Source organism: Diuraphis noxia, unplaced genomic scaffold, assembly GCF_037042655.1.
Source record: "Diuraphis noxia isolate RWA-SAM2 unplaced genomic scaffold, SU_Dnox_SAM2 contig0004, whole genome shotgun sequence".
NCBI lineage: Eukaryota > Metazoa > Arthropoda > Insecta > Hemiptera > Aphididae > Diuraphis > Diuraphis noxia.
In genome coordinates, this window is record NW_028301714.1 from 51,604,530 (window position 1) to 51,622,811 (window position 18,282).

At 29.2% G+C, this 18,282-nt stretch overlaps 1 protein-coding gene across 1 annotated transcript in view; it reads right to left on the minus strand.

Moving 5' to 3' along the window:
• Nucleotides 1-14,179, minus strand: part of Cht7 (chitinase 7) — a 33,330-nt gene extending 19,151 nt beyond the window's left edge. Inside the window, exon 1 of the mRNA XM_015513030.2 lies at nt 13,897-14,179. Coding sequence (XP_015368516.1) covers nt 13,897-13,899 — 3 coding nt within the window. The 5' untranslated portion in view covers nt 13,900-14,179. The remainder of the gene's footprint in view (nt 1-13,896) is intronic.
• Nucleotides 14,180-18,282: the final 4,103 nt, after the last annotated feature.

Sequence of the window (18,282 nt, forward strand, 5' to 3'; positions counted from 1 at the left end):
CACCAAGAGGGAAATATCTCGTAGAAATATCGGTGAAATTCTTTAGTTCTTTCATTGAAAACTGCGTGAAATTGGATATTCAGTAATTGAAAATTTCGTGTCAACGAATAAATGAAAATAAAAGAAAAATGAAAGAGAAATAAATAACTTATCATTCTCTCGTTTTATTATTTTAGATACAAAGAAAAAACTAACACAGTAATGTTAAAAAGAGAAGGGGGCGTAATGTGTATATCATATGTTCTTCAAGGGAAACCTACCAAATGGTGACCCACTATTCTGTAACCTCATTGTTGTTTTCATAACAATTGTCTTTTTTGTGTATAAATTATCCATCACGCATAAAAAAAATGTAAAATATATGTACATAAATCAGTATATAGTGCATTATTATATACATAAACATATTTTATATTTTAAATAATTCATTCCACTGTTTTTCTCCTCTTTCTTTCTCTCTACATCCGATAACCCATTGTTAAATCACTGTCAATGTACTAGAACGAAGTCTCTGTATAGAATGACACGAGAAGGCATTATACACAACGTGATGTTTTGAAATTAAAATTTAAAAATATACGTAGGTATACAGACTGCATGTGTCATATTTTATACCTGACCGTCCGGAAAATTCGAAACAAGTACAAGTCGTTGCCCGTTGGCCAGTGTTGGTGCAACACAATCGCGAAAATTGCGAAAAAAAAGATAATAAGCAGATCAACGGTGTACACAGGGCAAAATAAGTAGTTTGAACTAATTTTAATACAATTTCATAAGATGTATGAAGGACAGAAGATCTGAAAAAAAATGTTTATATACTATGCCTATAATAATACCTATTATAATGAACCGTAGTCTCAGTTTCGTTTCATTAGTTTCATTAATGACATCAAATAAGTGAAAAATAATGTTTTTAATCAACGATCATGGTGGATATCTTGAAAATTATGGTTAATACCGTTATCTGTAATACTACCGATTGGTTTTAGTATATAGGTAATCAACTATTTTTTCATAAGCCCACCTTAAAATTCTGCACCCTCGTCTTTAATATCACCCCCCCCCCCCCCCCACACACACACACACACATCAATTATATACCTTTCGGGCGTGATCGTGGACTAGCGGTGAACTCAGATGACCCACACGCACTCACACTTATACGCGTCAAAACGAATATTGCGCAGATAATATAGCAATATCAATATTGCGAGCATAAAATCATATTCCCGCTTGTGTTATAATATTCGCCACACAGCCTCCGGGTGATACCGGGTGGTATAGAAACTACATGCGGTAATGGGCGTTGTCGCCGGACTAAACTATTATTATTATTATTATTATTATTACTATTATAACTATATAATATATTATTTTTTTCGTAGAGTGCGTGGCCGAGTTTGTTCCGAGCGCTATAACGTTTTCCTCGTTTGCAACTGCAGCGCATACTCTCGCCGCGCCGGCCCGATCGACAACGAAAGCCAAAAAACCATGACTCCGCGATCGTTTACAAAAACTGATCTCGTCCGGCCAACCGTAATAATTGATATTCCGTTCAGTACTGGCGCGCGTTGCGTTATGATCGCAGTTTTTTTATTTTTACATTGTGTGAATAATAATAATAATTTGTGGTCAATGCTCTTGCCGGGTGAAAAACGAATGTGTGGAGAGGGAACTTGTGTTATTATATAGTTGCAATAAATAATAATGATAATATTATAATAGTAACGAAGGAAAAAAAGGCGATTTATTATACACCGCACACACGCACTCGTTCCGTCGGTTTTCTGTTTGGTCACCGTTGTCGTGCACGTACCTATAGACGTACGTAATTTTATCACGACGACGAGACCAATAAATTGGTCAAGCATATTTTTCGGACCATCGGTACGCGCGTTTAAGTCACAATAAGTCGTATAAATACATAATAATTAACAGACTTCGCAATCCAAACACATGGGTACGGTTTTTTTTCTTTCTTTGTTATTATCAGCCTGCATATCGTGTTCGTCCAGTACTTAGCAGAGTATAATATTATATGTTATTTTCACGGTTGTTAAAAATGAAACATTACGTCAGAATTATAAATCGCAGTACTGTAAATTCTTATGTAAAAAACATTTATTGAAACACATACATGACTGTGTTCTTGAGTTTCTAGATACAAAAAGTTTATTTACGATTGATATGGGCACTGATAACATACATAGGAACTCTTTAAAATACCCTCCGGTATTTTACAAACAACAATTTTATTGTTCTAAGTCCAGTCATTGTTTTGTGACTAGAATGGATCGACCTTTCAGTTAGTTTAAAGTACATCATGAATATAATTTAATATTATAATTTCGAAGGTTGAAAAATCCACAGTACACTCGTATACCTAGGTAAATTACAGATCAAACTTAAATGAATTTAATGCAAAATAATGTATAAAATATGATAATATTGCAGAAAATTTAGTTCATTTATGCAACTAAGTAAGGATAATTCGTTATAAGCACTATATGTCAAATAAATGCACCGATTTAATATTTATGTATATTATAATAATCCTGTATGTATATTATTAATAATAATATAAATTTAAAATTAATAATTATATTTCTCAATATACATTATATACATTATTATAGTAAGTAAGTACCAAAACGGATTACTTCAATTTAATAATTAATTTAGTAGATAGCCTAAATAATAATTTGTTTCATTAATAATCAAATTTAAATGAAGGTCAATGACTCAGAAACCTATGTGGATAAATATTTTCCGATAAATAAAACAAACTAGGCTAGATGGAATTGTTAGGTTTACATTTTGAAATATATAAACTGTACCAGATATCTGTATATTATAACTTTATAACGTATCCAACTATATTAATATTAGATAAAAAAATAAATATTAAATGTATTTTCAAATAAAAATACCCACAGGACTAACTAGAAATATATTATGTGTGTGTTTATATAGATATAGGTACGCATTTTCGTTTAATTTGTATTTAATACGTACATTACCTATTCTTAGACTACATGTAGTTATTATAAAATTTCAGCTAAACCAGTCAATGGCACACGTAGAGTATTATTCAAGCGATAATAATTATTATAATTTTGATAAAATTTCTGAATAAAACTGGTCAATGCTAAATGATCTCATAACGTTGATAATTCCTGTAATATACAGTTTGGTAGTAATATAATGACTATTTACGGGGTTATTACGACATGAGATAATTACGAAATCTATTATCTTACTTGAATTTGGCTTATTTATATAAGTAGTAGGTATATACACCAGCAGTGTTATATATATTGTTCAGGGGTATATTTTATTCTGTGGTGTTCAAGTTGTGTGCCATATTTACTAGTGAATTTACTACTACGTTTCACTCACCATTACCAGTATAGACATCTACCTAAGGTATATTATCAAAACTAGTTTCTATTTACCTATTATTATATCATTGCAATAGCCAATAGGGTTTTATAATAGTTTCCCCCTCCAATGCATTAAGCATTTAAGTCTTTATCGACGATGACCAATTATTTATGTATAATGTGATTATGTTATTAATAATTTTTTTTTAACTTGCAATAACAAATAAAGAACATTTAGAAAGTTTTCAGCTGAGCCGTTGTTTTTATATGCATTATTTTATATAATATAACAATATATGTATATTCGTGCTTTGGACATACAGTTTCGTCTATTTATACAATGTACTTAATATGAAGCATAATTTATTTCAAATAATTTAAGCGACTAGGTATTGTAGAAAACGATCGGACATTTATATATATATAACTATATACCAAAATGCTCATAAAATATAATAATGGAAACTTCGCTACAGTAGAGAAAATCAATGTTTGTTGTAAGGAAATCAACTGAGGATCGTGTCAAACCACTCGACACCAATACACCATCTGCCTACATAGAACAGATACAAATTGTCAGAACTGTCGAGAGCGATTAATGTCGAAAATCATTCGGCAGTCTCTACATCGTTAAAGATCGATAGGTACATGTTTTCTAAAAGAAAAAAACTTTTGTCTGACATGTATAAACGTTTCCCTTGAACAATACATTCAATAACATAGGTTTATTACCATTTATAAGTTAGATGTGTAATAGATACGTATACGACACATCTGCAGAGGTATAAAACAGCTTTTCTCGACCTAGGGGCACGTAGATCAAAAAATATAACTCCGATTTATAAAATGAACTTTTTTACCCAACAATTTTTATTTAACAAAAAAAATTCGTAAAATAACAACTATAATATTTATAATTTGATATTTGAAATGGTATATTTCGTTTGGTTAGTCGATTAATGTTAATGATATGATTTTTTTACTGTTCAAATTTGTACTTAATATAGATAGGTGGTCGCGAAATGATTGGCCATATTTTATAGCTATTTTGTGAGTGTCGTGACACTAAACATGTTGAGAAACGATAGTATAAAATAACCACACGACCGCCAACCATCGTTTGTGTATAAATGCGAAGAAGTGTGTTTCGGTAATGGAATATTGCTGACTGATGGTATCGAGGTGCGAAAATATAACGAATGTGCAACCGATGTGTGTGTGACCGCCGCGAGTCGCGACGTGCCGCTGTGCAACCTTCGGCCGCAGCAGTCGGTCGGTCAAATACTATTTATTATTTAGTACTTTTCATAGAATCAAAGCTGTACCCTGAGGACGCACGTGGTGGGACTGACCGAAATCTAAACGACTTATATTAATCGATTTTAGCATTATATTATATTGAATATAGTTACACGAAATTATTTTGTATTAGAAAGAAAGGTGATATATAATAAAAATGTAATATGCGCACTATTATGCCCATTATATATTATTATATTATAGTATTATATTATAAATATATGGTCAGGCTTAACAGTTTTGTCGCGTCAGACGATTTGCTAAATAATTGAACGAACGATAACACTTAGTCAATTGCTTCACGTACGGATTCAATATCGATTCAGTAATAATATTACTCATAATATAGGTACCTCGTACCTATATATTATACATGGTTACATCGTTACGGCTGTATCTGTGAGAAATCGACGAACCTTGAGGCTACCGTTTTAATATCTAGTTTGAATCTCCTATCGTGAATAATTTTTGAACCCAAAACTGTTTCACATCTACAGAATATTATCGCTTTGACACATATTTAGTACTTAGGTAAATATGTCATAACCACTCATACCTATTATCTCGACACAACTTGGTAAATATAGTATTAAGAAATAATATTCACTATGGTTATATAATACAAGTATACATATTACTCACCAAATAACATACTATTTTAAATTTTTATATATGCTACCTATTCATTATAATAATAGGAATACAAATAATATGAATGAATTTGATAATTTAAAAGATGTGAAAAATGAATTATTAAAACAAAAGTTAATGGCCTTTAAGTATAAATGGCCATGAATTCACATAATATCGAAAATAAACATTAGAAAAGAAAAATCATATTACATAAAAATTTAATATTAATAATAAATTATGTATTTTTTTAAATAAATAAACGATTAATCGGTTAACCAAGATTAAATCATTTACTAATTTGTATGGATAAAAAACATTGACATTTTTATTTGTATTTCATTATTCCCACCAAAGCTGTCAAACTATACTCTAAAAATTTCCTGTTAGATCTTGATAAAGAATTATTTTAATTCCATACAGTTAATTGAATGTGCAGCAAGTTCTAGAAAAGTCATCTAACATTTCAAGGACAACTTCTCGAAGGTCGATAGTCAGATTGTTTACCACATTTTGAATTATTCCCATTTTATGTAATTTTAATGTGTATTATATTATTATTAGCCAAAACAATGATTGTGTTTTATCACTGAATTTCAAAAATACAACCAGTATCGAAATCAATTTCACATATCCAAACAAATCTGTCAAGCACTTGGACCAAACCCAAAGGATGTAAAAAACTTAATTTTATTCTTAAAAAAAACAGAATTGTACAATTTAATTTAATGTAGAAAATGTATACTTAAAAATACTAAAAATGTAACACAAAAAAATTTCTTTTACTAATGGCCTAGTTGTAGATGTACTTTGATCAATAAAAAAAAAAAAAAAATGATTGTGTTAAAACTTTTTCAAAATCATTTTTGGTTACAAATCTAAAAATGTAAAGTGGATATAAAAATTAATTTGAACAGGTGCATCCGGCTACAGTGACAATTGTGGGAATGAACACTTATTGTACTCGTTTAAATAATTTATACTTTAAATGTTTCTGTTACGAACAGCTTACTTTCGAATAGCTATAAAATGATAATAACCTGTTTAAAAAATTTTAAATTGTTGATTAAATATAACAATTTGCTTGTATCATAAAGGTATTATATTATTATTTTGATCATTGGATAACATTTTCAAAGTATACATATCGAATGTTTCGTTATAATGTTTGTTAGCAACCTGTACAATATCGAAGCTTTACTATATAGGTTAGGAAAAATACCATTGAGAGATCAAGTACAATGTGATTAAAAAAAAAAATCGTAAAATTACACAGTACCTATATGTATAACCATTTCAATGATTCAGGAACACGACTGATCATGGTGTCTCGCGAATAACCGATATCCGCGTAGCTACTTTATAATAATACCAGATATATATAATATATGACGTGGATCTATATAATAATGAAATGAAACTACAATAGGTATAATGATATTATTATTGCTGTTGCTAATCAACTAAACCCGAATAGAACAGTTGTAGTACGCGCGCGCAAGTGATACAGATATTATATTATATAGTGCAATTAAAAACAAATATAGGCAAGTTTATACGTCGTGATTTAAAAATCTATTTTTTCCGTCCGTGTGTTTTTTTCCCAAGGTTACTTTTCCTTTCACCCGAAATGCACGACGTGCACAATAATATGCACGTATCACAAATGTATAACAAATGTGTGCGATATGTAAGTGCCTATACCCGGGCTCGCTGGCTAAAAAAATGACCGAATGATTATTAATTTGAACCATTTGGACAGCGGCGTGACGGAGATAATCGCATGTCATAAGGTTTTTTTGTAAACGTGCGATATCAAATATCGTAAATAGTAATATAATATAGGTCGAACTTTCGCATACGAACAGTACAAATATGCACTTGGGCACTAAGCACTTATAATAATAGCATAATAGGTTATACTATTATAACACATAATATGTAGAATGTGTTAGTGTGGAACTAACATAATACAGTACACAAGATTCAAATTCTATCTGAATAGTAAAATTGCCAATTATGTCTTCAATATTTAATGTAGGTATACTATTACCCTCGATGTCTACGCGTTGATTAATACCTTTAATAGCCGCCTATAGTGAAAGCGAAATGCTTTCAATAACTACCTATACTTGCGCTAGTAAATATTAATCAAATAATATAAATATACGCGTGTATAAGTATTCCTATATTTCATTAGGTATTATATTTTATTTTATGGATGAGAAATATTTTACAAGTTTAAATCGTCTTTTGTTATTACTGGAAACGAACGAGTGAATTAAAGAGTAGACAATTCTATCGGAATATAATATATATTAAATACGAAGATTGTAAACAAATGGTTTACGAATATTATGATATCGTATCGTTGTAATGTAATAATAATAATATGTAACCCTGCATGTGCAGTAGGTACATAACATAACATAATATAATGCATATCGGCTGTTATGCCGCAAAGGAAAGGACTTTCACTGTCCGACGCGACCCATACCTATTATAGATATATTAAATTATTATTATCGTTGAATTATATTCTAAAACGAAATAAAATACGAATAATGATGATGATAAAGAGTCGAGTGCTTAATATGTGTACAATACGGCGGCGGCGGCTAAGACATCCAGTTGCCGTTTTCGGACACGATACGTATTGCGTCATTTTTAGCGGCTCTGCGGACTAATAATGAGACACGGATAATATTATCCATTTTGCGATTATTTATATGGATGATGCGTAGTTTTAGCCTCAGCCGATCGTTACCACTAAATATTAATATTAAATAAATACTAAGCTGCCGCAAACCACCACCCCTCCTCATGACTGAAAATTGCGCCCCGAATACTTAATGCAATACTGCAGAGGAAACGGTATAGGTACGCCAACGAAACGGGCACGAGCTACTTTCACGTCCTGATTAGTGATGATTAATAATATTATTCCACAGACGTCCGAGAGGTTTTTTTCTGGGCACGGTTTTTAGCTCGACATTTTTTTATTTAACAATATATTATAGTATAGGTAACTAATACATGCCGAATAAACTTCACAATAAAGAATCGACTATATCAGGAAATGTGCGCAACAGTGTTACATACTAACACCCCGATAATCGCGACTCCTGAGTCATAATATATTTTAATATAATATTATTTTATAATAGGTAGTAGGTATCCATTGTTGAAACGTTATTTTAATATTATATACACCGCAGCTACGTACTTTATGCTGTAATACTCGGGTTCCAATAGCGCGGTCTAAATGTCTAATTTCTCAATAAATCCATTACCTACCTACCTATTACCTAATAATATTATAAAAACACAATTGTGTTTACTACGGAAGAGTATGCCAATAACTTGATGCTGTAAGGTGTATTGTAAGAACTACGAACATTTAATGTATGTACAATTATGTATGTTGATTTGAAAATAATTTGTATTTTTTATACTGTGAAAATTCTATTATCATTTACAATAATATTTTGTTTTAGTTTTACTATGTATTGTATATATGTTTTTATAACAATCCAAATATAATATATATATATATATATATATATATATAGCTATTAGTGTCAGAATCATTACCTACTATTAGTTAAAAATTATATCATTCCATATTTCCATGCATTACTGTTACTAATTTGTGTAGATTAATTTCTCTATTATTTTGTATCAACACATGATTGAGACACACTTATACTTTTAGCCTAGCTGTAGGTGTACCATCTCTGTGTTTTAATGTTAAAACATTTAAAACCCGTCGTAAAACGTTTAACAACATAATATATACAATCTACATAAAATAATAAAATACACTATTACTTCCCAAATCAATACAATGTTTTCAACATGCATTCCTGTATTATTTGTTGGTGAGCTCATCTTAATAATATACGCATTAGGCACTATTGGTAGCCGGTCGTAGGTACACGGTTTTCCAGTTTTGTCTTCCGTTTTTTTTTTATTCCAAAACCGGTTTTTTAACGTTCAGTTTATGTATTTTTCGTAAAATAATACAAAAATATATATAAGCTTCCCCGTGTACATAATATACTGTATATATATATTATATTATGTGTATTATGTATATTATGTATACACATAAATATATAATAATTTTTTAACGTATTGTGCGCGTGAACATGTATATACATACATACATATATATTTTATTTATTTTATGTCTTTTTATTTCGTGTAGTATCTTTCTTTCAGGGTCAGCCGATGGCCACACAAGGAATATAACTATCAACAACAATAACATTCATATGGCTCTCCGGACATTATCGATTCATCGTTTTTACTTAAGCTTTGCGTTTTTTTTTTCAAAAAGTAAATCCAACCAATAATATCGGAACAATGATCCATTATTACAGTGGGTAGTATAGTCGTATATTCAGAAATGTCGTAACTATACATATATTGATATAATAAATACATCGATTTCGAACTAGCCATACAATGAACTTCAACTGCACGAGAACAAAGTGTAAGTATTTAAATTATGTTGCTGAATGTTTGCTTCAATACTATTTTCTTATCTGTTATACCTAATAGCTATAATCTACCCCTTGAGAGAAATGTATAATAGTTACGATCAAAAATTAGCAATGCATAAAAACACAATTACCTAGACAGTTTATAACACACCAATTACATTTGCCCGACGTGACAATGCGTAATTTAATATAGGTAGGTAAATAAAAAGTAAAACTATAAGTAAAATGCACAATAAAAACGAATGAGAATCTCATCGCAAACAAGATGAATGCACTTAACAGTTGTCCAGTATACAGAATAATCATTTAAGGTCGAAGGTGGAATAAAATAGTATCCTAGAACCTAAAATAAAATACGGTGGAGAATATTTTTAATTTTTCCACATAGATCTATTATCTAAAAGACCCGGAGTTTCACGCATCAACATCGTCTGGTACATGGGTTTTCGTATAAAACAAAATTTTAATCAATCATATCCGCAAACGGACACGCTAATACATGATGTCATTACAACCGGCATATCCAGGTATAGTCTTCAGTCGTCGTTCGCGTGTCAACTGGGTTAAGTGATCGCTGCGAAGGTAAATGGATTAGTGCGAGAATAGTATTGACGTGAGCCATGTAATGTAGGCGTACAAGCATAATATATAATAATTGTGTACGTATTGCAAGTAGTAGGTAGGTAAGTACATAGAAGCACCCATAGAATAGTATAGTCTATGTTATTATTACATATTATAATCACCAACGTCACTATATAATATATGTATAATAGGTGTACGTGCGTACCACCGCGGCAGTGACGATTTGGGCGTTTTATTATTATACAACACAATATTGTAACGCCACGGCCTGAAACGGGCCATGTGCCTACGTGGGAAGAACAATGTTCAAGTAGTACTTTAGATCTGTTGATTTTCTTTTCGATATTGTATTTTTTTTTTACACAGGTATAATATAGACGCAAAGTATACAATGTGATATAACATGTGATATAGGTACTCATTTTACAATTGAGTTGCGTAGTAGCTGCTGCTGATATATATATAAATATATATATACCGTAATATTTTAATTATTATAGAATGTGGGTACACACAAACGTAGTCTTGGTATACTGCACGTCTACGATATAATATTAAACTTGATACATATTTTTTTATAATTTTATAAATGTACCCATTATTTATTTTTCCTAACGCACGTGTTAACATAACAGCGATTGTGCAACTTCTAGTCGCATGGTCTACTATACAGTCTACTCGCTGCAGATTGACCGGCGGCCAATACGTGAATATGTCAACCTCCTTTCTCTCGGGGCAAGAAAATAATAACAACGCGACACTCAAAGAGTAGGAAAAATAATTATAGCCCCCACGTGACTTAATTAAAAATCATTATGCTATTACTTATTATATACAAGTTTATGTATTACAAATGTATATTATACAGTAGACAAGTACGCCTCCTTCTCATCACCTTTCTGTCTCATCGAAATTCACCTTATGAAATAATGTTCCCATAAGAAAATCGCACACAACAGATGGGTTTATGGCCTCCAAAACTTAAACAATATTATATTCGTGAGTAAATATATCACGTGAAATGCATATATAGTACATACAAAATTACTCAAATAGTACCTTAGTGGTGTATGTATTTTTGGGTATGTAAAGTTTCGTTCTACAGCAGATATCAAACTGATCTGTTTTCTAGCTATTCTGAGTATCAGCCATCACTAGTATTATTAATAGAAATTAAAAAATAAATTATCATAATTAATTATAACCGTTTTGAGATAATTATACGCTGTTGGCATAATATTGTTTTTAGCCGTAATAATAATATAAAATAGTGACGCCTTCGACAAAATATAATATAACACGCGTGAAAAACTAGATATATACCAGCTAATTACCTATAGCTGCAAGAAATCTACATAATATTTTGTATGAATTATTACCTAACGAGTGTTTTTGTTCGTCTCGCAATCTCTTAGTATAATACATATCAACTAGGTATATAATATATTAGTATAACTATTATGCGCATATATAATATTATACATAATACGTACGTCGTACATATTACATATAGCTAGGTATTATAATACTATGAGCTGATAAAATATATGTTATACCTGGTAGGAAGTATTTTATTGTATTATACTATTATTACTTATTAGGTACTTTGTTAATTAATATTAGCCCAGTGATGAAATGGGTTTCAATTTCTCGTCGGCTTAATGTATTAGCTATTTATTAGTTTAGCCACTATAATTTTTGGAATTTTGGAGTTTTGAATTTTGATTTTTGAATTTTGAAATCAGTGGCGTACGCATGAGAGAGCTAACTTGTCGAATCCCCCCCCTCCCACCATTAACAATATTATTATATTTTTTGTATTTATCAAGTTTCAACCGTAACAAGAACATAAATTTATATACGTTTTATCGAATTAGCTATAGCCAACAAATTTAAAAAACTGATAATGGATAACGCTCTGCTGTGCTGAAAGTGTAAATTGGATCACTGTAATAGATGTGTTAAAAATTGAATTCAGTGATACCTTTACAATATCATTGTACACGAAAAACTAATCTAAACGAAGATAGCGTGACAGCCTAGGGGACATTTTATATTATATGAATATTGATTTTATAGTAATAAAAATTATAGGTTGAATTCATTTTTACAAAAAAGATTGTATTTACATGTTTTTTTTACTAAAATGATTAACGAGGTTTTTTGGTAACAATATGAAATATAAATTTAAATAAATGAAAAATAAATCGTGCCTATATAGTATATACTTTGTTTATATTTATGAATAACTATAATAAACACTTATGAATAACTTTTTACTTATAAAAATAAAACTGTAATAATTATAATTTTCAAGCCTCCTTCAACCGTGGGGGTATCCCACCCCATTTAAAATGCTGCGTACGCCACTAAGCGTGATTATTCAATCTTACGCTAGGTTTCGCCAAGATAATAACATTCACGATATTTTTGATAGTTTAGTTGCCAAACAATTTGTGTATAAAACTATAAACAAATATTTATTATTATTTTTGTTTTTACAATATACATAATACAGTGGATGGTCATTAAAATTGTTTTTGCCTTTTTTTGTGCATATAACATCCGATAATATTCGCGCTACTGACCGCACCTCACGTCGAGCATATTAAACGCACTTCCTGTCAATATACAATGACGGTTGATTGAACTGTCAGGTTGCCAACACATTTATCTTTACGAAACACGTATGCACTTTACACAATTCGATTCTTAGCACTTAAAAAAAATATGCACTCCACCAAGAACCGTATTGATGAATATAATAAAGATAACTATTATTATTATTTTAGCGAATAATAATTCGTCACATGATTAATCCTGGAAATATTCTATAATGGGGTATGTAAATCGTTTATGCAACAAAATTATTTTTAACAATCGTTTTCAAAATTAATAGAATATCGCATACACGATAGTATCATTCAATTCCTGTTGAACTAACTACATGGAAACTGTTTTAAAAACTGCAATATATTAACCATCAACGAGGTTTCGCAACACTGTGTTCGTTGTTAGAGGACCACACCCTTTGTATAAACGAATGTTTTAAAATTTATTATTAAAATTAATTGATGCATAGAAACACAAATACTGCACTGGGTAACTTATCGAGAAAGCAATTCATTCTAGTGCCGTGCTACTACGATATATATTTACCGCTTTCTATTTAATTATGGAACACTATACATATCATATACCGGTGGCGTTAATTTTCACTTTTCAGCATAACACATAGAATTATATTATAAAGCGGTGTAATAAGGTACTTATGCAATAATAAAATGTACCTCAGGAGTAAAAAATATGAGAAGCACGTATATACCCGGAGACTTAAACGTCAGTATGATGATATTATCACATAAGTGCTATTTGCTTTGACTGTTTTTTATTTTGTCATACCTATTTTAGTTATTTAAAAAAAAGTTGGATATTTATCTAACCCTTAGAGTATATATTATTATAATATCATACATAATACATATAATTACCATTTTTATTTGTCAAAATCCAAATGGGAGTGCTGCCACTCGGTCACTGTTGTTCGCGCACAAACCGCCCGGAACACATTTACGATTGCGTGGTGTGTGTATGCAACGTATAGACACGTACGTATCTATATTTATTTGTATACGAATTATTAAAATAATTCAAACAGTTAATACACAAAACAAATTCGAATTCTCAAATGGAAAGACAAGTCAGAATCGCGTTGTGTCTAGATTGTAACTGACATCGGACAACGCGTCTTTGCCAGAGGTTTGATCGGTGTGTACGCTACGACTATACGCTACGAAAACGAGGACGCCGGACACTTGTCCTTTCTATTTTCCCCTCTCTCACCCTTCGATACGCGGTACAAAACAGACCACCACCTTGGCGGGAATCGATATCTCAGAACAGTTCATAAATGGAGTAGAATTTTTTTTTTTGAAAAAGTAACTCTCAAATCATGTACCAATATGTATACAATCAGTGTTGCATTATGTAACCAATGTTATTACCGCTTTATCATCATATGTATTTGGAGAAAACCGCTTTCCCCTCGGATGAATATGTATACAGAAAATTATTATGAGTGGCTTAGTCCCATTTGAATAATTTACACAAAAATAATAGTGTTTCCTTGTAAACAGTCATTATTTTTAAAAGAGTTAACGCTCATGAAAAGAATTTTTTATGTAAAGTAATTTGAAAACAACTCGAAACAAAGTTTTAAAAAAATAAATTTTTTAATTGTTATGAGTTTTTTAATTCTATATTTTTGAATGAAAAAATGGAACTTTAATTTTATATTCTGGAGCAGAATACTTTTTGTTGTATATAAATTATAAATTGAAAGTAATAGCATTTTTTTAGGATATGTGTCTTACTAAGTAATAACAACACTTAGTATTTTTAGTCAAATTAAAAATCATAAAATTAATTTGTTATTTTATTATTATTAATTCAAAATAATGTTAAAATCAGTCAAACAAATTATCAGTAGAAAAGAGATGTATAAATATTGAATACACGCACTCGGAGTCCGAGTCTCGGACCAAGACAAGAAAAAACCATGACAAATTTCATCAAGATGGCGAATCTCACAACGAATATTGAATACACACACCTATTATAGGAATATGTCAAAATTATTTTATTTAAAAAAAATGTTTAGTAATTTACTTTTTTATATCACTTCAAAAATTAAAAGAGACATATATCTTGTCTGTTAATAGAATATTAGAATACGAAATTAAAACCAAAATGTATATTACAAAATTAGATTTAATTGAATCAAAGTATAATTTTTAGTGAATTATTTTTATGCTGATTCCAAAATTACTTAAAAATATTTTCAATTATTTTTTAAAAACTATAAAATATACGATTAAGATTCATTAACTGTTTATGCATTATATTTTAATTTAATTATAGTTTTCGGTTTATATTGAGCTTATAAAATTTAATCTGTACTTACTGGAGGCTAACATGTAATTATACATGTAATATGATGATTAATAGGTATAATGATGTTGTATCCATTGAAAGTTAAATTATTACTCCAAATTTGTATTGGAAGACCAAACTATACGATAATATAATATCTGATATTACAAAACTATTGAGATAAATAACCACGTATGGATCAGTAAGAACACATAAAAGTAAAAACCTATAAATTATAAAATATTATTTATTAAAATCCTCCGATGATTAGATTAAAATTAATTTTAACTAATTATCTAATTATTAGATATCATGCGATCCTTTGACCTACATTACAAATGAAAAGTTTCTAAGCTTTCTATTAAAACAAAATAATTTAAAACTACGAAATTGTGAAATAAACGATTTCTTAAACTAGTAGAATATTTAGTTATTAAATGATTAAAATAGTATAGGAATTATGAAAAACTCATTAAAAATCACACTTTTTTTTACGTATTAATCAGTTGTGATTACATTCTAAAAATATTGTTTTATTTTTTAATGAGTTTTTCTAAAACAATCTCCTCAATAAAAACTGTAAAATGGATAGATTTCAAATTTTTCTGAAGCTGCATCCGAAACTGAAGTCTTATTATCCACGCCGCTTAGGTATAATGGTGTAGTGTGTAGGCAATTATTACATTTTAGATCATGCGTAGTAAATAAAAAAGTTTATACAATTATAATGACTTGCATGTGCTACGGGTTTGGGCCCAACATTTACACATTTACATAATTATAATATTATTATGCATCAAATAAATGCATAATAATATTATGTTTCATATACTCATGCATTTTATCATACTTATTATTTATAGTATTATTACGAACAAGTTTACTTGCCAGAAAATTGGGTAACGATATCGAACACCCGGGTATATTCGCGTTGAATACGTCATCGTCATGGTATGACTAAAATCTCATAATTACAGAAAAATAAGAACGTTGAACTTCAACTAATATATTTTTAATTTTAGTTTTGTAAAATCATGAAGTTCCATCAATAGATGGCCTCTTCGATCAAGTACCCTGTCTGAATTGATTATCTTATATTATATTTTACCTTTTCTATGTTAATTCTTTAATCATTTGTGAGTATTGTTATTATATTATTTTACAAATTGTACAATTTTCTAGTTTAAGAATAAACAATAATAAAATTAATGATTATAACATATTTTGATTCATTTTTAATTATCATATAATTCGTGATAGATTTTTTTTTCAAGTGCCTATATAATTTTAAGTTAGAAAAAAGGTATTAAGTCAGTAATCCACTGTTTATTTTAAATTATATACCTAGTACAGTCATGAACATATCAAAAAAAATTCTCCATAGTATTTAATATAAAAGTAATTTAACTATAAAAATACTTTGATTTAATATTTAAAAGCAACGCCTATCTTAATAATACATAAATAACAACTTGTATTCTAATAAGGAATATATTGAGGGGAATTTAAAATAATCATATATAGAGATACTCAGATACCTATAACGTTTTATGTAATGAAATTTTCCTCTATGCTAATACCATATTATTTCTATTTCTTTTTATAATGTAATTATAACCATAAATCGGGATACACATATTACATAATATGCAATATTTATAATACATGTATAGACAACATTCAGTTTAAAAGCTTAATTATAAACTGACCATTTAAAAATAATAATAATATACAAGAGAAATTGTGCATAGTGAATTAAAATTTTATGTTTAGTTAATAACATAATATAAGAAGGTATTAAGTAATACAATTAAATCTTCAATGTATTGTATAATTGAGTATATATTATAATAGCTACCTACATTAATATGTTTTCAATGATTTTATTGATTTTAACATAGTTTAAAAACATTTAATTATTATGTTTCAGATAAACAACTATTATAAAATTGTACAACTTGCTTATTATGATCAGTTAAAATAAATCTAATTATTAATGCTTTATAAATAAAAATGTTGAATCTCAAAATCTAGAATTATATATTTTCAGCCCCCAATTATTAATGATAAAATTGTTTACTCGCTCAAATAATATAAATTAATTAGTATATAGAGGTACCTATGTATTTGAATATGAATAATTTGTTTAAGATTATATAATTCGATAAGCAATATATAAATATTACAGGCGTGTTTTTATACAGATTATTGAAATTACTGCGGTATTGTTCCTAATCAAACAAACTGGAATGGTTGCCTACCTATACTAATAGTTAATTCAAACGCAATATTTAACATAACTAAATAGAGAAGATGTGTCACATTTAAAGTCTCATCAATGTACAAAACTTACAAATCGTATAGTAATTTGATACCAAATATTAGAATATCTTCATTACTGAACCCAATATCAGTCAATAAATAAAATTTTTTACAATTGGTAGCTATAATTAATAATAATATTAATAAAATTTGGGCCAAGGTTCCCTACCCGCAAAGATACTACTACACTATAATATCACTTCTTTAAAATAATGTGATCATCCTAAATACTAAATTTGTAGATATCCCTTTAATACCCTGATATCCCACTATGATGGCCTCTCACGTTCCCCCACCTCGCGTTACCTTTTTTTAAAAAAAATCAAATTGGTTTAAAAATTATCCCAGTTAAAAGAAATCAAAATCAAAATACAAAATATTAGATGTATGCATTTATTACCGTATTTGATATCCCACGATATATTTAATAAATACATATTATTGTAAAGTTTACTTGATTTCAAGCACTATTTTAGAGTTTATAATAGTAGGTCTTCAGTATAACGGTAGGTACTCCTTAAACATAGTGAAGGTAAGCGCCATACACGTAACGGCATACATATTAAAAAGTCAAAATATATAAAACAGACCGTGAGAGTGTTTGTTTATTTTCTCATTTTTTA